This window comes from Lynx rufus, unplaced genomic scaffold (genome assembly GCF_022079265.1).
Source record: "Lynx rufus isolate CCGP_SWC_20201006 ecotype Redwood Valley unplaced genomic scaffold, mLynRuf1.p SCAF_36, whole genome shotgun sequence".
Lineage (NCBI taxonomy): Eukaryota > Metazoa > Chordata > Mammalia > Carnivora > Felidae > Lynx > Lynx rufus.
In genome coordinates, this window is record NW_025814852.1 from 475316 (window position 1) to 497246 (window position 21931).

Genomic DNA, 21931 nt, shown 5'->3' on the forward strand with positions numbered 1-21931 from the left:
CTTCGTGCTCTCTGTCTCTCTCTCTCTCAAAAATAAATAAATAAACTTAAAAAAAAAGCCAAAAGGCTTACAAAAGTTTTACGTTTAAATTTGTGATCTGTTTTGGAGCTAATTTTTGTAAAAGGTGTGAAGTTTAGGTAGAGGTTTAATTTTTTGCTTATGGATATCCAGTTGCCCCACCATCATTTGTTGAAAAACTCCATTCTTCCATTGAGTGGTCTTGGCACCCTCCTGAAAATCATTTTATCCATGTGAGGGTTCGTTTCTGGGCCATTCTGTCTTCACACCAGCACCGCGCTGTGTTGATTACGGTAGCTCTGTAGTAGGTTTTGAAGTCAGGAAGTGTGCTTTGTTCCTTTTTTATTTTTCCTTTGACAGAAAGAGAGGGCGTAAGTGAGTGAGGGGCAGAGAGAGAAAGAGAGTGCAAGTGAGTGAGGGGCAGAGAGACAGAGAAAGAGAGAAGTGGGGCTTGAACTCACTCGATGTGGGGCTCAAACTCAGGAACCGTGAAATCATGATCTGAGCGGAAGTTGGATGCTTAACACACCTGAGCCACGCAGGTGGCCTCCAGCTGTGTTCTTTTGCAGGGTTGTTTTGGCTGTTCAGGGTCCCTTGAGATCCGTAGGAGTTTCAGGACGCGCTTTTCTATTTCTGTGAGAAACTCGTTGGGATTCTGACAGGGATTGCGCTGGATCTGTGGTTCACTCTGGGCGGTACTGGCATTGTGACAATATTCACTCGTCCAGCCCATGAACACAGGACATGTTCCCGTGTTCGTAAGTCAATTCTTTAATCTCTTTCAGCAATGTTTTGTGGTTTTCAGTGTACAAGTTTAAGTTTATTCCTAATATTTTACTTAAATTTTTTTAACATTTATTTAATTTTGAGAGACAGAATATAAATGGGGGACAGGGCAGAGAGAGAGGGACACACAGAATCCAAGGCAGGCTCCAGGCTCTGAGCTGTCAGCACAGAGCCCAATGTGGGGCTCGAACTCATGAACTGTGAAAGCATGACCTGAGCCGAAGTTGGACGCTTAACCAACTGAGCCACCCAGGTGCCCAGCGTTTTACTCTTTTTGATCCTGCTGTAAATGGAATTGTTTTCTTAACCTCTTCCTTAACCTCTGTCACTGTATAGGAAGAGAACTGACTTTTGTGTGTTGTTTTTGTGTCCTGCTGCTTCTCTTATTAGTTGTAACGGTTTTGGGTGGACTTTTTAGGATGTTCTGCATATAAGATCATGTTGTTTCTGAGCTAAGATAACGTTACCTGTTCTTTTCCAATTTTGATGCCTTTTATATCTTTTTTTTCACCTAACTGCTCTGGCTGGGACTTCCAGCACAACGTTGAGTAGAAGTGGTGAGAGCGGTCGCCCTTTCTTGTTCCTGGTCTTAGGGGAAAGCTTTCTCATGCCACTGGTGTGATGTCAGCTCAGGTTTATATGTATGGCCTTTAATATACTGAGGAAGTTTCTTTCCATTAATAGCTGTTTTTTAATTTTTTTAAGATTTTACTTTTGAGTAATCTCTACACCCAGCGTGGGGCTTGAACACACAACCTGGAGATCAAGAGTCGCACGTTCCACCAACCAAGCCAGCTGGGAGCCCCTGCTTCTTTTTATTTCTGTAAAATCAGTAATGTCCCCCTGCTGTCATTTCTGATTTTAGTGATTTTAGTGATTTCTTCTCTTTTTTTTCCTTTATTCGTCTAGCTAAAGGTTTGTCAGTTTTGTTGATTCTCTCAAAAAAAGACTTCTGGTTTCATTGATTTTCTCTATTGTGTTTCTATTCTTTTTATTTATCTCTGTTCTAATCTCTTATTTCATTCCTCTGTCTGCTCTGGGTTTAGTTGGTACTCTCCCACGGTATAATGTTAGGTCCTTGATCTGTGCATTTGTACATTTATAGTTTTGGGTCCCCTCTTCTTTCCTGGTGAGCTGCCCCTGGAGTTTGGAATGTTGTGTTTGTGTTTTCACTGGTCCCAGGGTATTTTTCTAATCTCTTCTGCAGTTTCTTCTTGGACCTGTGGGTAGTTCAGAACTGTTTTCTAATCTCCACATATTTGTGAATCTTCTGGTTCTCCTGTTACTAATTTCTAGTTTCATACCATTGTGACTAGAAAAGATACTTGTAGGATTCAGTCTTAAAGTTTACTAAGACTTGTTTTGTGGCCTCACATACAGTGTGTCCTAGAGAATGTTGTGGAGTTTTTTGTTGTTATTGTTGTTTAAGTAAGCTCCATGCTCGACGTGGGGATCGAACTCACAACCTTGAGATCAAGAGTCGCACACTCCACCGACTGGGCCAGCCAGGCGCCCGTGGATAAAGTCCTGGAGAATGTTCTGGGAAGGTGTGTGGTCTGTTCTTCTGGGTGGTTAGTCTTGCCTCTGTGCCCTTTGGTGAGTGTGCGGTGGTGTCTCGTTACGGCTTTAATTTGTATTTCCCACTGACTGAGAAGTTTGTTTATTGGCCATGGAGACACCCTCTTCTGTAAGTGCCTATCAAGTCACCCAGTATCTTTATTGGGTTGCCATCTTTTCCTTGTTGATGGGTATTTTTTTGTGTAATCTCAGTACAGTTCCTTTTTTGGATGCTAATATTGCAGGTATCTTTTCCCGTCTGTGGCTTGCTTTTTTATTCGTTTAATGATGTCTTTTGACAAACAGGAGTTCTTAATTCTAATGCAGACCAATTTACCACATTGTTTCTTAAAAAAATTTTTTTTTCAATGTTTATTTATTTGTGAGAGAGAGAGACAGAGACAGAGTGTGAGCAGGGGAGGGGCAGAGAGAGAGAGAGAGACAGAGAATCCGAAGCAGGCTCCAGGCTCCCAGCTGTCAGCCCAGAGCCCTAAGCAGGTTTGAACCCACGAGCTGTGAGATCATGACCTGAGCCAAAGTTGGACGCTTAACCGACTGAGCCACCCAGGCACCCCCAAATTTTCTTTTTTAAAAAAATTTTTTATTTAATTTATTTTTGTAATTTACATCCAAGTTAGTTAAATAGTGCAACAGTGATTTCAGGAGTAGATTCCTTAATGCCCCTTACCCATTTAGCCCATCCCCCCCTCCCACAACCCCTCCAGTAACCCTCTGTTTGTTCTCTCTATTTAAGAGTCTCTTATGTTTTGTCCCCCTCCCTGTTTATTATTTTTGCTTCCCTTCCCTTATGTTCATCTGTTTTGTATCTTAAAGTCCTCATACGAGTGAAGTCATATGATATTTGTCTTTCTCTAACTGACTAATTTTGCTTAGCATAATATTCTCTAGTTCCATCCATGTAGTTGCGAATGGCAGGATTTCATTCTTTTTGATTGCCGAGTGATACTCCATTGTATCTATATACCACATCTTCTTTATCCATTCATCCATCGATGGACATGTGGGCTCTTTCCAGACTTTGGCTATTGTCGATAGCGCTGCTATAAACATGGGGGTGCATGTGCCCCTTCGAAACAGCACACCTGTATCCCTTGGATAAATACCTAGTAAGGCAATTTCTGGGTCATAGGGTAGTTCTATTTTTAGTTTTTTGAGGAACCTCCAGACTGTTTTCCAGAGTGGCTGCACCAGCTTGCGTTGCCACCAACAATGCAAAAGAGATCCTCTTTCTCTGCATCCTCGCCAACATCTGTTGTTGCCTGAGTTGTTAATGTGAGCCATTCTGACAGGTGTGAGGTGGTATCTCCTTGTGGTTTTGATGTGTATTTCCCTGATGATGAGTGATGTCGAGCATTTTTTCATGTGTCGGTTGACCATCTGGATGTCTCCTTTGGAGAAGTAACTATTCATGTCTTTTGCCCATTTCTTCACTGGATTATTTGTTTTTTGGGTGTTGAGTTTGATAAGTTCTTTACAGATTTTGGATACTAACCCTTTATCTGATATATCATTTACAAATATCTTCTCCCATTCCGTCAGTTGCCTTTTAGTTTTGCTGATTGTTTCCTTCGCCCCAATTTTTTTCTTATATTGTTACTGTTTTTTTGTGTTTTACCGAAGGAATTTCATCCTGCCCCCAAATCATGAAGATGTTCTTCTAAACACTTCACGGCTTTACCTTTCCTTTTCAGTTCACAATCCATTTAGGGTTGCTCTGGGTTATAATACAAGATAGAAGTCAAGATTCACTTTGTCTTCAGCGACCCAGAACCCTCCTTTAGAGAGACTGAACTTGGCCCGTTGCTGTGCTGACACCTTTGCCAGAAGTCAGGTGCCCAGGCTTGTGTAGGCTGCCTTCTCTTCTGGAGGAAGATTCTAGGCTGATGGCCATTTTCTTCTAGCACTTGGAGGTTTTCATTTCCTCAGCTTCCAGTGTTTGGGAAGAAGGCTGTCCAGTAGCCAGGCCAGCAGTGACTGTCCAGGCCAGAGGGGGAGCAGCAGTCTGGCTGGATGCCCACTTCAGCTGTGCCCCACAGAGCCACAGACGCAAGTGCAGATGAACCACCCTGTTTCCCCTCCCTTTCCTGGACCTGCCCACTGCCTGGCCATAAGCAGACCCCTCCCAGGGACAGGGTCGGTCACCACACTCCTGACTGGCCGTAGCCATAGCCTGTGCTGTGGGAGGCCAGGGTCTCCTCAGAGCCCCCTGAGTCCAGGCAGGGGTGTCTACAAGGAGACATGCACTAGTGGGCAGGCAGAGCCCAGCCTGGGGTCCCTGGAGGGCCTCAGGGCTGGGCTCTTCAGTGTTCCTGCAGCCAGACACAGCCTGCGCGTCACCTCACATCCTGCCTGTCCAGGAGGCGGTCAAGACGTGTCGCTGCAGTGCGCACAGCAGGGCCCACCCTTGCAGGCACGTGACGCAGCCCAGCCCCAAGAGGTCTCCCCTCCTCCATCCAGCCCGTGCAGGTGACCAACTAGAGCTGGTAGCAGGAGTGCAGGCCCCCAACCTGACCCGCTCCCTCACCCCAAGCCCCTGAGAGGAGGAGCTTCCCTACACCAGCAAGTTTCTGTCACTTGAGTCCGAGCTGTCCATGTGTGCCCATGGCTCATACCAGATAGCCATATCTCAGTAGGGACACCATCATCGTAGGACACACCCCCCTATTTTGGGTGCCTCTAGGAGAGCAGATGCTGCCAGTTAAAATACGATGCGGTGATTTCTTAGCTCTCACCTTTAACTGTCTGCTCTTGGAGAGCTCTGTACAAGCACAGGAATGAGAAGAAAGCCCTCAGGACTCCTGGGTCTTCTCCATCCCTGGGTTGTGGGTGCTCATCTGCAGCTCCCAGTGCATGTGAGCCCCTGGTGACCTTTCTGCGGACCCTGATGCTGGCCCTCCTGGTCGGGTGGGCCCTGACACCTGTCCACGTAGACATCGTAGGTGAAAGATGCATGCTGATTTCAGAGACAACAAAATGTGAAAAGAAGCATCTCCACATGCGTGAATACACCGCCACACCATATTGGAATTCAGCCAACCTCACTCATGTGGATTTGGGGAATTATATTATCTTGCGTTTTACAAACTGTGCTTCCCCTGCCCCCAGCACTCACACACACACACACACACACACACACACACACACACACACACACACACACACACAGTATCAGTGTTGCAGAGTAAGGTTCAGAGAGCCCCCCGCTGCCACCTGCTGAGCTCTTGAGCTGGCACAGCCCTCCGAGCTCCTCTGCTCAGCACCTACTCCTACACCGGGTGATCTCAGCCGTCCAGAGGGTCTCCTCTGTGCACAGAGAGAAGTGTCGCCCAGATACAGGCACTTCCTCTTTGAAAGAAGAAAGGCTTCTCATTGTTCTCAAGAAGACCGGACTTCTAGGGAGGGAGTGGGTGCTCTCATCTGTGGGGAGGTGGGCTGCCAGGACAGCTTTCTGTAATTTATGTGTGTGTTTTCAGGCCCTGTCCTCCTGCTGACCAGTGACAACATCAAACAGCGCCTTGGCTCTGCTGCTCTGGACAGGTATACCAGCCTCTGTGTGGAAAACAGTCTGGCCGACCCTAGCTTCTTGCTCGCAGCAGGTCCAAACACAGCCTGGCATCTGCATCCCCCACGTCCCCTGGTGTTTGTGTCCCTCGCATCTGCAACCCCTGCAACCGTACACCCCCGTGTCCACACGTGCCCTGGCACCTGCACCCCACCATGACCGTGCCTTCCAGTATCCACGAGTACCGGCTGTCCAGCTGGCTGGGGCAGCAGGAGGACATCCACCGCATCGTGCTCTACCAGGCGGACAGCACGCTCACACCGTGGACCCAGCGCTGCATCCGGCAAGCCGACTGCATCCTCATCGTGGGCCTGGGAGAGCAGGAGCCCGCTGTGGGCGAGGTAACCGGTTGGGGCTGCCAGGGGGTGGGGCCTCTGTGGGCGGGGCTGCCGGTGGGCAGGGTGGCAAGGACAGGGGTGGTGGAGGGAGGGCTGCAGGCGGGCCAGGTTCTGGTCAGGGGCCGCTCTCCTCACAGCCCTGTTTCTCTGTCTTTTCCTTGGAATGAAATATTTCAAGAACCCAGGAAAAGACCTAATAAAAGCCGACACCCTTATAGCTTCTCTTCATGATTTGAAACGTTTTGCTGTCTTCACCTGTGGTGGTGGTTTTAGCACAAAGCAGGGCAGGCGCCCTGAAGTGGTCCGCAGGTGGCCTCTTGTGAAGTTGAGTGTCCTGAGTTTTACTATGAGGTATACAGCACAGCTTCACAGATCTACATCTGATATAAATAGTGCCCTATTTTATATCACTGTGAAATGTCCTTTTTCCCTCAACACTTAGGTGTTTAAGATTTATCCATATTGTTTCACTGGGTTCTGTGGCTGTTTAGTTTCCTATTTGTGAGTACCCCACCATCTGTTCTCAGCTGTGAAGTTACGTCGCCAGCCCACTTTGTTTCCAGCTTCAAGGGTATGAAGTGTAGGCTTGCCTTCCCTTAGCACACATTCCCCATCTCCTTCCTCTCTGATCCCAGGGCAGCTAAAAATTACCCATCTCTGAAGCGGGCTCCTCTTCTGCAGGGAGAGATGCAGGGAGTGTTTGCGGACACATCATTTGAGAAGGTCACAGTGTGTGCACATGCGGAGGAGGTGTTAGGAAAACGGACGGGGGGCGGCCTCTCCCTTCCTGTACACCCCAGAGCTCCCTGTGGCCACCCTTACCTAGCTCAGCATGCATCAGGCATATGGCCGGGCAGACCCCTGGGTCACAGCTTCGACAGCCGAAGGGCAGCTCACACCACGGCTGAGCCGGCTCACAGAACCAGGGTGTCACCTGCCAAGGCCCTGCCCTCAACCCTCCTGCCCGTGTGCGGCGGCCTCTGTCCCAGAGCGGGGCCTCTGTCCCGCCGAGGCCTCAGGCTCTGCCCTCCTGCAGCTGGAGCGGATGCTGGAGAGCACGGCCGTACGAGCCCAGAAGCAGCTGGTCCTGCTGCACCGGGAGGAGGGGCCGGCACCCTCCCGCACCGTGGAGTGGCTGAACATGCGCAGCTGGTGCTCCGGCCACCTGCACCTGTGCTGCCCGCGCCGCGTCTTCTCCCGGAGAAGCCTGCCCAAGCTGGTGAGGCCTGGGCGCTGGGCTGGACTGACGGGAACTCCTGGCCTCCAGAACACAGCCTTCCTGACTTGTGATTGCCAGGCTCATTTCCTTCTCGCTCCCTCTCTGGGTCTCTGTAGTCTGAGGTCGCTGGGGTGCTGATAAGGGGAGCTTGCTTCTCTGTAAGCTTACGTTTGCTTGAGTTGATCTTTGGGGGCAGCACCGGGGAGGTTGTTGATGCAGCCCCCGTCCATCAGCAGGTGTCCGTCTTTGGGGTCGCAGAGGGGAGGCACGTAGCCTGACAGAGACATGCTGGCACGCACATACCTCCACAGGGAGCCTGGGGGAGAGTCGGGGGGCTGGGGGAGAGGTCACCAGGGACTGCCAAGGGGGAGGAGAGAGCCTCCTCAGCCCTGGGGGCTTTGCGGGGCTGGGGCCCCACAGGCTGCCCACACTCCACAGCCTATCTGGCCCCACAACTCCGTGAACAGTGTCCTGACAGTGGCGGCTGTGCCCGGGAGCCTGTGCCCTGGAGCACCCTCCACCCTGGTGGCTGGCAGGGTCTTAGCTGGGGTTTGGGCTTGGTATCCCTCTTGGTACAGCTCTCCTGGGGCTCTGTGGTCTCCTGCTGGACCCGTGGGTATGTAGTCCGTCTGCCCACACTGTCCCCTCACCCATGTGCCCTGTGAGGTCCTCTTCCCAGGCACGCCTAGGCACCAAGGTGCTGTCAGCATCAGTATCAGACAGACCCTGCTGTGTCCTGGAGAGGGCTTTGGGTCAGGAGTCGAGGAGGCCACGCCGGTCAGGTCACAGTGTGTGGAACTTGGCCTAGCCCTCCCCGTCTGCTGACCCCTCTCCCAGGTGGAGATGTACGAGCGAGTCTTCCAGAGGCCCCCAGATCGGCACTCGGACTTCTCCCGCCTGGCTCGGGTGCTGACTGGCAACGCCATCGCCCTGGTGCTTGGGGGCGGAGGAGCAAGGTGAGTCCCCACCGCATCCCACCCCATCCCACCCACAGCTGCGTGTGTGTGTGTGTGTGTGTGTGTGTGTGCGCGCGCGCGCGCACGTGTGCACGCGCACTCTAATGCTGACCAAGAGGCCTCTGAGCTGGTCCCAGAAGCAGTCCCCATAGATAGGCCCAGTGCATGACCAAGCATGTTTCAGCCCCTGGGTGCACATTGCCAAGCAGTGCTTCCCATAGGCACCCCCAGGTTTTAACGTTTGCCAGTGCAGTAGATTTGTTCTGATTGTCTTTGCTAGAAGTGTCTGCGTATCTGTTAGCCATTCACGCTTCCTCTGAGAACTCTGTTCTTGTCCTTTGCCAGTCTTCCCATTGGGCTGCAGGTGAGTTTCTTTCCATTTTAATACATACTTTATAGACCAATGTCCTGGTGTGCTTGCAAACGTAGCACAGCGTTCTTCAGTTCTGAGGGCTGATCAGTTCCTTACAGGACTTTTAACCCAAATAACTGCTACCCTGTGTTTGTCATTGTGGCACACGCCTCCTTCCTCCTGAATTTAAAGAGGCATACACACCTGGAACAGACGTGGAGCCCCAGGACACAGTGAGGAGGTGCGAGCAGTGCCTCCCACGACACCTGTGCTGGGGGTGCCCTGTGGGGTGGAGTCCCTCACGCTTCCCCCCTGCTCTGGCCGAATGAGGTGCGCAGGGCCTCCTGAGCACTATACATACACCCCACCCCCCAGCCCTGCTGGTGCTGCTGGCCTCTCTCCCGTGGGCCCTGGAGAAGGTGCCTGGCTCAGCACCTCCTGGTTCCAAGGACATCCCTTTCAGAGTGAGCTGGAGGAGGGGCGGGGGGGGGGGGCTCGGAAACATTAAAACCTCTTAGGAGTATCCCCCCTTAGGGGGTACTCTCCAAAGTTTTGTCTCCTGCCTGTGGAGCCAGACCTGTGCTCACACCTGGCGAATTAAAGTCAGAGATGCCGTCCAGCCTCAAGGTCAAGGGAGACCCAGACTCTCTTCTCTAGAAAAGATCGGGATAATGCAGAGGAGAAGTCCAAGCCCACTGTGTGCACTTTCCACCTGGAAACCTCTGAGGCCTGGCGTCTGGCCTGAGACCCTTCCTGACAGGAGGGTGGGTAGACACACAGACCCCACCCCTGCTCACCCCGGCATGGGGAGTCGCCACCTCGCTCGGAGGGTGTCCTGCTCACCCCCAGACTTGGCCTGCCCCGAGTGATGCGGCACAATCCGAGCACCCTCTGGTGCCGTGCTTTTGCTTGAAAGCTGAGCCAGTCAGCCTGGAGAATGAGGTGATTTACCTAACATTGCCTGATGGAAGGCAAGACCCAGGCTACTTCCTGTGGGACTAGGACAGTGAGGTGGCCCAGAGCTGACCCAGACTTGGACCTGGTTTGTAGGCCAGGATGATGTGATCAGTGGCATTTAAAATTTTTTTTTTTCTCCTAAGTTTATTTAGTTTGAGAGAGAGCGAACACACGTCTGTGCGTGGGAGCAGGGAAGGGTCAGAGAGAGAATCCCAAGCAGGCTCTGCACCATCGTTGCAGAGCCTGACATGGGGCTCAGTCCCGTGAACTGCCAGATCGTGACCTGAGCCGAAAAACCCAGAGCCAGAAGCTCGACCGACTGAGCCACCCAGGCGCCACGATCAGCAGCATTTTCAATGAAAATTTAGTTTTCGTCAAAATAATACTTAGTTTATAGCCACGTGGCCATTGCCTTGAGGCCATCGTCTGCTGTCTCGCCCGGGACCAAACCCAGAGACATCCCAGAGAAGATCACTTGGAGCATAGTCATCTCTCTGCTCGTCTGCATTTCTCAACAGCATAGCCATTCTGTTCTTTCAGTTTTAGATTATTGAGCTCCTAACCCATCCCCCCACCATACACAGAGTTTATCTGTCTGTCCTTCATTCATCTGTCTGTCATCGGCCGTCCATCTGTCCATCTGTCCATCCATCCATCACCTGTCTTCTGTCTGTCTCCCTCCTCACCACTCAGTTCCCAGTGTGGTTCCCATGCCAGTCAAGCTAGTTGTCACCATTTCTATTACTATGACGTGGTGCTTATTCAGGGCTCAGTCACACCACATTGCATAGTACGGCTGTATTTCCTTCCTTGGAGTTAATAATTGTTGCAATTGCCATTTTCTGTTTCCTGGGTGTCGTTAATTGGTGCCCAGACACTGCTCCGGAGCATCAGCCTCCTGTCAGCTTGCTCGCCATCTCGGGTGGCCTCTGCTTCACCGTGTGTGGGAGCCACGCCCTCCAGGTCTCCCAGCGCCTCTGGGCTCTGCCCGTAACGTTGTCTTGGAGTTTCCCTCAACTGTTATCCTGGGAACTTCTTGGTCTCTCTTCCACATTCAACTCCATTTCCTGGAGTCCATGCCTTCCTCTTTCTTGACATATTCCTGATTTGGGTAGCGTTCATACTCTAGACACTTCCTTAAGAGAAGACATCTGGGAAGTAAAAGTTTTAAGACTCTGTGCAGCAGAAAATGTCCTTGATGACAGTCTGGGTGTGGAATCCAACATGGAAGCAATTTTCCCTGAGAATTTCTAAGGGGGTGCTGCCATTGTCTTTCTAGCTTCCAGTGTCGCTGTTGAGATGCCCAGTCCCACTTTATTTGTGAGGTCTGCTTCCCCTCTGGAAGCCACGGGGGGAGTCTTTTCATTTCGGTCCTCGAAGGGACTTGGTGTGCCTTGGAGGCAGTGTGTTCATCCACTGGGCTGGGTGGGCCCCAGCAGGCCCTTCCAGATTTGGAAATCGTGAACTTCAGCTCTGGGGCGTGTTTTCTGTTCTCCCACTCTGTCCTCTCTTCCAGGAGCTCCTGATGATCAGAAGCCAGGTCTTCCCTCTCCCTCATTTTCCATCCCTGCCTTTTTGTCCTACTTTCTAGATGGTTTTTCTCAGATGGATCTTCTGATTGCTCTATTCTGCTAAAATATTTCTAATGTCTCAGTGCTTTCTCCATAGTTTTCTCTCCTTCTTCCACTAGTGGAATACTGAATTTCTCTGAGAATATTCATGCAGGTGTTCCACTGGCTTCCTTAGCTTTTCTGTTTGCACTGGCTTGTGTCGCACACTGGGCCCAGCGTGTGAGGTTGTCCGTGTGCTCCAGGCCACATCGGCAGCACTGCTAAGCGTATTCCGTGGTCTGCCACGCTTCGCTTACCCCGCTCCTCCTGTTGATGGGCACTTGGGTTATTTTTTGGCTTGGGTTGTTATGGAGAAAACAGCTGTAACTGTTCTTGTACAAATCTTTTTGTGCATGTATGTTCTTTTCTCTCGGGCAAATACCTAGGAGTGGAGCTACCTGGTCATGGGGGACATTGTGCCGTTTTACACCCCCCACCAACAGTGTTTGAAGTTCAGGTTCCCACATTTTTGCCAACCCTTGGTATTAACCTCATTTTGAATTGTTCTAAAGGGTGTGTGGGGGCATCTGGTGATCTCCCTGGGGCCTAATGAGGTCACGTGCTCGCTGGCCCTTTGTGTATCTCATTTTGTAAAGTAGTGTTTACATTCTTATCCACGTTTAACTGGTGGTTTGTCTTTTGTTATTGATTCAGAGGAATTATTTATATAATCTGAATACAGGTCTTTTGCCAGATAATATCTAGTAGTAATTCTGTCTCTCAATCTTTGACTTTTCGTTTTCTCAATGGTATTTTTCGATGAATAGTTTTTAATTTTTATGAGGCGTGATTTTCCATTTTTTATGGTTACTGCTTCTGGTCTGCTGGGCTTCTGAGAGTTCTTGTCTATCCTAAGGTCACAAAGGCATTCTGCCTTCTTCTAGAAGCTCTGTGACTCCAGCTTGTGCATTCAGGTCTGTGAACCACCTGACACGTCTTGTGCGGTCAAGGCTCTGTTCTCCTCATGTGGTCATCCAGCTGAGCCAGCACCCTTGGTTGTAGACTGTCCCTCCCCCGTGGCTGCTGTGTCCCCCACCAGAGCATGTGGGCTCTGTCGTGTCTGTCCTTCACGACACCACTGCCACAGCTTTATGGTAAATCTTAACATCAGACACTGCAAATTCCCGAGTTCTGTTTTTTTCAAAATTGCTTTTGGCCCTTCTAGGTCCTTTGCTTTTCCATATAAATTTTTAGAATCAGCTAAGTATTTTATGGGAGTTTTTTCCTGTTGTAAATGTTTTCTTTTAAATTTCACTTTCAAAGTGTTTGTTGCCAGTATATGGAAATACAACTGATATTTGTAAATTGATGCTCTGTATCTTATAGCCGTGCTAAATTCACTTATTCTAATGACTTTTTTATTTTTATTTTTGCATTTCCTATATGCATAGTTATATCTTCTGAGAATAAAGCCAGTTTTTGTCTTTCTTTCCAAAATATGTATATGTCTTTTGTTTCTTCTTCTTGGCTTGTTGCACCGGTTAGACTTTGCAGTACAGTGTCGAGTGGAAGTGGGGCACACATGTCTTGTCCTGTCGCCCATGGGAGGGAGAGCATTCACTGTCATCATTGAGTGTCATCTCGGCTGTGGTGTCTGTGGTGCCCTGTGTCAGATGGAGGAAGCGCCCTTCTTTTCTTAGTTTCCTGAGTGTGTATCATGGATGGTTGTTATTGTGTTTCTGTCGAGACGATCGTGTAATTTTTCTCCTTTATTCTGTTAATGTGGTGAATTGCATTGATCTTTAAATAAAAACTGATGTCTTCTGAGGGTAGACCTGTTGGCCCATGACGTGTTGCCCACTGCTGGACTCCCTTTGAATCTGTGTGAGGTTGGGCTGCACGTGGGTGTGCTTGCTGGCTTCAGAGTGGAGTTGGGAAGTGCCTCTTCTTTTCCTATTCTCCGGGAAGTTTTATGTGAAATTTGTGTTACTCTTCCTTATACGTTCAGTAGCACTCACTAGTAAAACCATCTGGACATACAGTCTTCTTTGTGGAGATTTAAAAAGGAAAGGTTCGGTTATATTGATGGTTATAGTACAATTCAGATTCTCTTGTCAGTTTGGCACAGTATGTCGTTCTAGGAATATGTCCATTTTATCTGAATTTTCCTACTTAGGCACGAGGTTCACACCTACTTCTCACTTTTGTAACTGAAGCATCTCTGCAGATGCGCCCTTTCTCACTCCTGACACCCCCTCCCTGCCTTTCCTTTTCTCGCAGGAGGGGCCGGGAGTTGGTCCTCTCCGAGCACCATTTGTTAGCTTTGTTGGTCCTCTCTACTGAGTCTTTTGTTTTTCTCTCTCATCAATTTCTGCTCTTACCTTTATTATTTCCGTAATTTGACTTGTTTGATTTAAACTGTTCTTTTTTTCCTAAGTTAGGGGTTGTAGATGTTGTGTTGTGACCTCAGGACGGAGAGGCCAGCCCTCCTGGGCTGCACCAGACCACCCTCTGTCCAGACGTTTCCGCCCATCCCCTTCTCTTTCTGGACTCCTCTGCCGGATCCCACACATGCTCTAGGCTCCCATACGTCTGTTCTAAGGAGCGGTCTCCATGTCCGTTCTGGGGTGTCCTGGGACTCAGGATTTTCTTGTGCCATCTCCATGCTTCATGGGTCTCCAGTGAGCCTGGTCTGCTGCTTAACCTGCTGAGTGAGGTCTTTATCTCAGACACTGTATTTTCCACTTGTAAAGTGGTGGTTGGCTCTATCCTATAGTTTCCAGTTCTGTGCCAAATTATCAATCTTGTCTTCAATTTCTTGAAAATTTTTTAGCCTGATACCTGAATATTTAATTTTTTTGTGGTGATATTAAATTTTGTTTTAATTGTGTTAAAATAAGCATGTGGGGCGCCTGCATGGCTCAGTCGGCTAAGCGTCCGACTTCAGCTCAGGTCACGATCTCGCCGTCCGTGGGTTCAAGCCCCACGTCGGGCTCTGTGCTGACAGCTCAGAGCCTGGAGCCTGCTTCAGAGTCTGTGTCTCCCTCTCTGACCCTCCCCTGCTTGTTCTCTCTCTCTCTCTCTTTCTCAAAAATGAATACACATTAAAAAAAATTAAATATGCATGCCACAAAATTTCCCACTATAAATATTTTTGAATGTGAAATTTAGCTGCATGAAGTACATTCACGATATTGTGCAACCATCACTACTCAGCTCTGGACCGTTTCCATCTTCCCAAACTGAACCTCTGTCCCTGTTACACCCTAGCCTGCCCCCACACCCCCCACCCCCAGTCCCCAGCCTCCGCTCTCTGTATCTGTGATCTTGACCCCTCCAGGTCCCTCATGTGAGGAGAGACCTTGTCCTTCTGTGTCTGGCTTCATTCACTTAGCGCAGGGTCCTCAAGTTCATCCATGTGTTAGAATTTTCTTCCTTCTTAAGGCCAAGCAACATCCCTTGTACGTGCATGCCACACTTTGCTTACTCCCTCACCCATCACACACGTAGGCTGCTTGCCGCTTTTGGCCCCTGGGACTCTAATCATGGTGGTTGTAGAGCCTGCGTTGTGTCTGCTTCACAACTGCTGAGGCTCTGAGAGACATCCCGGTAATGGCCGCAGCCCCTCTTTGGGGCCATGTCTTTGAGGCAGGCACTGAGGAGGAGGAGGTAGATGGGGATGACTGTCTCTGGGTCCTTTTGCCAGCACACGGCAGGTGCTGTTCCTGGCAACAGTGCTTACTTCTGCTCTGTGCTCCTGCTTGATGTAGAGGCTGTGCCCAGGTTGGCATCATCCGGGCCCTGACGGAGTGTGGCATCCCTGTGGACATGGTTGGAGGGACGTCCATCGGGGCCTTCATGGGCGCCCTATACTCCGAGGAACGGAACTACAGCCAGATACGGATCCGGGCCAAGCAGTGGGCTGAGGTGAGGGGTCTCTGCCCTCCCTGGAGCTCAGCACCAGGTCCCTGTGGTGCTGTGGAGGGCGGGAGGGCATTGGGACCTTTGGCCCCTGATCACACTCTGCAGGGCTCTGGCCTCAGATTGGGGTTTACAGGATGGTGAGGGAATGGGGAGCACAAAAGAGATAAGGACATCAGTGTTGGGAGGTTTGGCTCTGGTTGGTGCCTGGTCTTAATTTATAAAGGTGACTGAAGACAACACAGAGAGGTCAGCACCACCGGAAGAAAAGTTTAATGTTACCTGTAGTTGCCCACCCTACAGGACCACATGGGAGCACCCATGCCTGCGAGGCGGCGGAGAGGAGCAGGGGGAAGGCTGAGGCCAGAGCCTTTATGGGGGTTTCTGTGGGAAAGGCAAGGGAGGGCAGGGTAAACAGCTTCAGATGGGCTTTTGGAATAATTCCAGTGGGCTTGCCGTGTAGGGGCCGTCCCCAGTTGTCTGGTGCCTGGGCCTGGGTTGATTCAGGCGGAGGATTATTGACCTGGTGTGAGAGTGTGACATAGAAAGGGGGCCGGGGGGTGTGGGCTCTGGATCGCTCGGTTTGCAGGAGAGACGCTCCCAGCGGGCGAGGCTTCTGCTGTCTCTAAGGATTGGCTAGCCCTGCGAGGGGACAGCCTCTCCCCGGGTCTGTGAGACCCCACATGCCAGGGCATCAGGAAGATAGAAAATAAGAAAAAATTGCTAATAGCTGGCCGGGTGATGGATGCAGGCCAAAAAGCCCGCACTATAAGCGAGCTCGCTGCAGCAGCTCCCGTGGGCAGACTGGAGCCTGGTGGGGAGGCCGACTCACCCCTGTCCTGAAGGTACAGATGCCGTTTGCCCTTGTCACAGTTCCACTTGCTTTCCTGGGGCGGCACAGAGCCCCATGAGTGGGGTCAAAAGTGTTCAAGTTCTCCTTTTAAAAAAGAAAAGAAAATTATTCATCTTCTATGGCAGAAGGTGTCAGAGAAGGCTATCTGCCCCATCCATGTGGCCCCAACTCTGTTCCAGAGAGCCCTCTTTCCCTGAAATGAGCCACCCCAGACACCCCTCAGTGGGCCGCTCCAAGGAGAGGTCCAGGAGCAAACACAGCTCGTCACTAAGGATGGCCTCTGAGAACAGTGGGTGTGGGCACAGTGTGCTTCAGCCTCAGTGGAGGGTCTGCTCACAGGCCAGGAGGACACCTCCCTTCCCCACCTCTGCTGGCCCAGTGCAGGTGTGGGACTGGCCAGGGAGCTTTGGGCTTGATGCCCTTGTCGTCCTCGGTGAGCAATGGGCTGTGGGACTCTGCACGGCAGGGCAGAATGGATCCCATCCAGGATGGCCTCTGTCCTGCCTGTCTGCGTGGGCCCTTGGCCTCCTGCCGTGCTGAGGGGATGTGACTGTGGGGGCCGCCAGGCTTGACTCTGCAGGCTCTCTGGTGCTAGGCAGGGGCTTCTTCAGGAGTGAGGCCTTGCTAACCAGGGAGGACCCTGGGGTGTCCTGTGCTTCTGGGTCCCTTTCCTCTAGGAGCACACGGGTTCCCTCTGTTTGAACTCTGTTCATCTCAGTGTGAACACACTGGGGGGCAGCTCCCCCTCACCTGGGGGCCCACCCCTTGTGTGGCCTCTGTTTTAGGCTTTTCCATCTGTTTCTGTCCACACAGAGGCAGGGAGGACCTTTCCTCTCTATCCCTGACTCTTAAGAAGGTAGATAACCTTGAACCCAGGCATTCTTGGGGCAAGGCCAGTGCTGCCTGGTCAGTCACGTGTCCTCCTCGCAGGTCTAAGAGGCCCACGTCCTCACTGAGGAAGGATGAGCTTCAGTCCCACAAGAGAGGGAGGGTGGGGGGCCTTCAGCAGAGAGGACCCTCAACAGGGCCCTGTCTCCGGGACCCTGTTGTAGGGCCTGCCATGCTGGAATGTGAGGGTCAACCCTGAGCATTCTAGGGCAGGGCGGCTCCCCCTCCTGGAGAAATCTTGACGGGTCGGGTGTTACTGCCTTTGGGGACCTCAGGGGGTAGCGGTCCCTGCCACTCACCTGCCAGTGTGGGTCCTGGATGGAGCTTCGTCCTCAGCTCGGCCTCCTGAGCAGGTGCCAGCAGGCACCCTCACGGGACCTCCAGGCCCTGCTGCTCAGGCCCCGGAATTCTCTCCCCCTGGGGGACTCCTCAGGACGCTTCCCAGACACCCTTGTTCTGTTTGCAGGAAGCACAGACGTGTGCTGTGTCCCTGCTCCCTTTTCTGGATTTGGGCTCCTGGCTGGGTCCTGTGGGATCCCCTTGCCACCCACGCCAGCAGGTGGGGGCGGGGTGTGAGCCCCTCATCCTCTGCAGGGGTGTCACGTGTGCCCCATCCACTCAGGACATGACGTCGATGGTGAAGACTGTGCTGGACCTGACCTACCCCATCACCTCCATGTTCTCGGGGGCCGGCTTCAATAGCAGCATCTGTAGCGTCTTCAAGGACCGGCAGATCGAGGTGCCCCCCAAAGCAGGGACCACCCTGGGGTGCCTCAGCTGGAGCCTACGGCCAGCCTGAGCCTGACTTGTGTCCGGGTGCTTGGCGTCCTCCTCATCCCCTCAAGCCCCTGGGCCTACAGGGTCAGGGAGCTGGCCGTCAGGGAGGATGTCCTAAGTCCTGTCCCCCCCCCCCCCGCCTTGCAGGACCTATGGATCCCCTACTTTACCATCACCACAGACATCACAGCCTCTGCTATGCGGGTCCACACGGACGGTGAGCACCTCCTCCTTGGGTGCCCCTTGATACGGGCTCAGGCATGCACAGGGCACAGCCCCCCACTCAGGGCAGAGTGGTCAGGGGAGGGACATTGAAAGAGCACCTCCAGGGGGGGCGGGTTGCAGGTAGAGGGCGTGGCAGCTCCTTGAACTGGACGAAGCACCAAGATGACCTGGAGGAGGCAAGACACTCAGGGAGATCTGAACACAGAGGTGATCCTGCTGTGAGCGTGAAGGAAACGGGGAGGGACATAACCAAGAGCCTAAAAACACTGAGAAGTCCAAACTGGACACAGAAAGGTGGAGAAAACTTTGTGAACTGGGAGCAGAGAGGAGTGGGGTGAAGGGCCTGCTTGGGCCGTGGGGTGTTATGAAGGGCACATGCAGGGCATGTGTTTTTATGAGTTCGAATCGGGAGGTAGTGGTAGACTGCTCGGGCTGGGGACCACGAGAAGGCCGATGCATGGGTGGCAGCTGAGGGCCCTTTTCCTGGGCAGAGCGGTTTGTGAGCTGATGGCATGTGTCTCTCTGGAGGTGAGTGGGACGACGTGGCTCACACAGTGGAACGTGGAAAGACTGCAGAGCCAGCCTGGCCTCCCTTGTGGAGGAGAAAGAACAGGAGGGGTGTCTGTCTTCAGGCCTGCGGCCATCCGCCAGAGCCAGACGTGCAGACTTCAGGACCCAAACGCTAGCAGGGCTCTGAGCTGAGGGTCCAGGGCAGGAACCCACCGTGGGCAGTGCGAAGCTCCCCTGCCACAGGCCCTGGTGACCTCTCCCCCAGCCCCCCGACTCTCCCCCAGGCTCCCTGTGGAGGTACGTGCGTGCCAGCATGTCTCTGTCAGGCTACCTGCCTCCCCTCTGCGACCCCAAAGACGGACACCTGCTGATGGACGGGGGCTACATCAACAACCTCCCAGGTGCTGCAGTGGGTGGGGAGGGGCTGCCCCCACCCCTGCCTCAGCCCCCTCCACTCCCGGGAAGGCCAGTGGCACGTTTTCCTCAGTGTTCCCTGGAGCAGGGGGTGGGGGGTTATAGGTGCTCCCGGAGTCCGGGGAACACGTCCAGGCACACACACAGACGCACGCCCTCGTGCACACTAGCTCAGGCACCGTGTGCTCCCAGCATATGGCCCTGTTTGTCGGCTCAGCAGCACTCAGAACAAGGGCCAAGTAGAGGAGCTGAGAGCAATTATGTCCCATCTGTGCCCACAGTCAGAACTAACAGCCAGAAAGTGCCAGGTCTGTTGTGGGTGAGGCCCCTCCCCTGGGCACACCTGTCACCTGTTGGACAGTTCTGTGCACTAGGCTGCCTCTCTACAGGCCCAAGGGGGAGACCCTCTGGCTCCCAGTGCTGTGCAGGCTCTCTCCCCGTCCCTCCCAAGCCCTGTTCCCACCCGGGGCTCTATGTGCCTGTCCTGGGTGGTGACCAAGGCTGTCTTCTCCCCAGCGGATGTGGCCAGGTCTATGGGGGCAAAGGTGGTGATTGCCATTGATGTGGGCAGCCAGGATGAGACGGACCTCACCAACTATGGCGACGCGCTGTCTGGGTGGTGGCTGCTGTGGAAGCGCTGGAACCCCTTGGCCACAAAAGTCAAGGTGGGGGGCATAGCTCTGCACAGTGCCCAGGTCATCAGGTGCTCCTCTGTAGCTTCCCTTGAAGTCTCTCCATGCTCTCATACCACTGGCCCCAAGATGGGCGGTGTGCTGCTGCCCAAATGCCTCCTGTGGGCGGGGGAGGGTTGTAGTGCATTCCAGGCCCCGAGGCCAACGGAGCTTGCTCACTGTCCTTGCCAAGGATCCTGCCTGGACCAGCTCTGGGGAAAGGGGACAGGCCCAGAGGCTCCACACGCTGTCAGGATACATCTCCAGGACCCCTGGCTGGGCACCTGCCCTCCCAGGCCTAGCAGGGATGTGTATCCCCTTGGGGAGGGGAGGGAGAGGGTCAGGGCTCAAGACCCAGGCAGCTGTGCCCGCATGGGGCCATGTGGGGACCGCAGAGCCTTGCTCAGGTGCTCTGATGGCAGCAGGTGTTGAACATGGCGGAGATCCAGACACGCCTGGCCTATGTGTGCTGCGTCCGGCAGCTGGAGATGGTGAAGAACAGTGAGTACTGTGAGTACCTGCGCCCCCCCATCGACAGCTACGGTACTCTGGACTTTGGCAAGTTCAACGAGATTTGCGTGAGTGCAGCTGGGGTGCGGAGGGTCGGCGGGGTCCAGTGTCTGCCTGCCCCCTCCCCAGCCTCCCTGCCCTCACTTCTGAGAGCTTAGAAGTGGGGGCTCCTGGTGTGTGTGCAGGAAGTGGGGTATCAGCACGGGCGGACAGTGTTTGACATCTGGGGTCGAAGTGGTGTGCTGGAAAAGATGCTACAGGACCGGCAGGGAACGAGCAAGATGAAGGCGTGTGATGTGAGTGCCAGAGCTCGCACCCTCCTTCCCTTCCCGCCTCAGTGGGCCCGAGAGGTGCAGAACTCCCTGCACTCTGCAGGACCGTGGCACACCCCCTCAGCTGCTCCGGGGCCAGAAGGCAGGGCAGGGGTGTGACCCCGTGGGGGTGAACTCTTGGCCTCTGCCTCAGCATCCCCTCTTTTTGCCCCACTCTGGCTCTCTACTCTTCTGGTACTCACGGTTGAAGGGGATGGGGGCTTGCTTAGGCCCCTGCCCCAACTCCAGGGGTTCACTTGGGCACCTTGGCAAACTAGGGCCATAGAGGGTCACAGAGATGTCTCTTCCACCTCGGCCCTCCAGGTCCTCACCTGCCCCAATGCCTCCTTCACGGACCTTGCTGAGATTGTGTCACGCATTGAGCCTGCCAAAGTAGCCACAGTGGACGGTGAGTTGGCCGCCCGGGACATGCACAGCCGCGGGGGGGGGGGGGTGGCAACATCTCCTTCTGACCCTTGGTGTGCCCAGCAAGCCGCCCTGGTCACCGGGCTCCCTCTAGCAGCCCCTGGACCTGATGAGCCTGATGAGTGGCCGGTAGGGGCTTGTGCCACCGTGGCATGGCCCCTGCTCTTGAGAGGGGACCAACACGGCCCTCCCTTCCGCCCAGACGAGTCTGACTACCAGACGGAGTATGAGGAGGAGCTACCAGATGGCTCCAAGGACACGTATGCTGACTTCCAGAGCGCCCCGGCCCACTTGGGCTCCGACTCGGTGAGCTGCCTAGACCTGCCTGTGGTGCCCCTCAGCTGAGGCAGCTCCGAGGGCTCCAAGCAGGCCAGCTGCTCGCTCCCTGCTGCCCTGCAGCGCAGAGCCACAGAGACCTGGCCCTGGGTCAGCCCTTTGGGCTCACCCCCACCCGCACGGTGTGCGGTTTGATTCTAGGAGGACGAACCCTCACTTCGGCATCGGTACCCCAGTCTGGCTTCCCCAAACTGCCCTGCTGTTGACATGCTGACGAAGATGGGTGGAGCCCCTCACTCTGATGCGCCCTAGAGTCCGCCTCTGCTGGTGGCCTTTCTCAGAGACCTGGCTCCTAGAGTTCCTGGGGGCTCTTCCCCACCGGGCTGGGGCCCAGTGCCCTGTGCACCATCGGTCCAGCTTCATCTGTGCCGGACCCAACCTGTATGTGTTTGGGGTGGGGGGTGGGGGGCGGCGGGGGCAGGTCTCTGGCAGCTGCTGGTGGAGCACTCGGTCCTGGCACCCCTGCACACACAGCAGTCCTAGGGGCTCCTTGAGGCCTCTTGAGAGATGTTGGAGCCCCTGAAGCATCAGGGCCTGATGTGCCAATAAAGGTAGATCTGCTTGTGCGTGGACACGTCCGTTTGCCAACGTCCCCGTGGCACGATGCGCCTGACCGGAGCCAGAGAGCAGCCTCCGGCTGCACCACTGATCTGCCGTGAGGGCCACGTCCCCGAGGCCAGGTTGGGTGTGAAGTCGTCATGTAGGGACCCCAGGCACCCCTCTGCTGGGGCTTGAGACCGCAGGGCAACAACTAGCCAGGCAGGCAGGGCGCC

The 21931-nt window shown here is 53.4% G+C and overlaps 1 protein-coding gene across 4 annotated transcripts in view; it reads left to right on the forward strand.

The window, feature by feature from the left end:
- The window catches only part of PNPLA7 (patatin like phospholipase domain containing 7), a 64413-nt gene extending 42683 nt beyond the window's left edge, over positions 1 to 21730 (forward strand). For 2 of the 4 annotated variants that reach the window (XM_047093721.1, XM_047093722.1), the window contains 14 exons: positions 5856 to 5919; positions 6117 to 6285; positions 7319 to 7501; positions 8339 to 8457; positions 15087 to 15243; positions 17601 to 17717; positions 17903 to 17972; positions 18775 to 18891; positions 19421 to 19569; positions 20001 to 20153; positions 20271 to 20381; positions 20721 to 20805; positions 21025 to 21128; positions 21300 to 21730. In XM_047093721.1, the coding sequence (XP_046949677.1) occupies positions 5856 to 5919; positions 6117 to 6285; positions 7319 to 7501; positions 8339 to 8457; positions 15087 to 15243; positions 17601 to 17717; positions 17903 to 17972; positions 18775 to 18891; positions 19421 to 19569; positions 20001 to 20153; positions 20271 to 20381; positions 20721 to 20805; positions 21025 to 21128; positions 21300 to 21410 (1709 nt within the window). In that variant the 3' untranslated portion in view covers positions 21411 to 21730. Of the gene's footprint in view, positions 1 to 5855; positions 5920 to 6116; positions 6286 to 7318; positions 7502 to 8338; positions 8458 to 15086; positions 15244 to 17600; positions 17718 to 17902; positions 17973 to 18508; positions 18892 to 19420; positions 19570 to 20000; positions 20154 to 20270; positions 20382 to 20720; positions 20806 to 21024; positions 21129 to 21299 lie in introns of those variants that run through there. The other 2 variants (XM_047093723.1, XM_047093724.1) reach the window with 2 other exon arrangements.
- Positions 21731 to 21931: the final 201 nt, after the last annotated feature.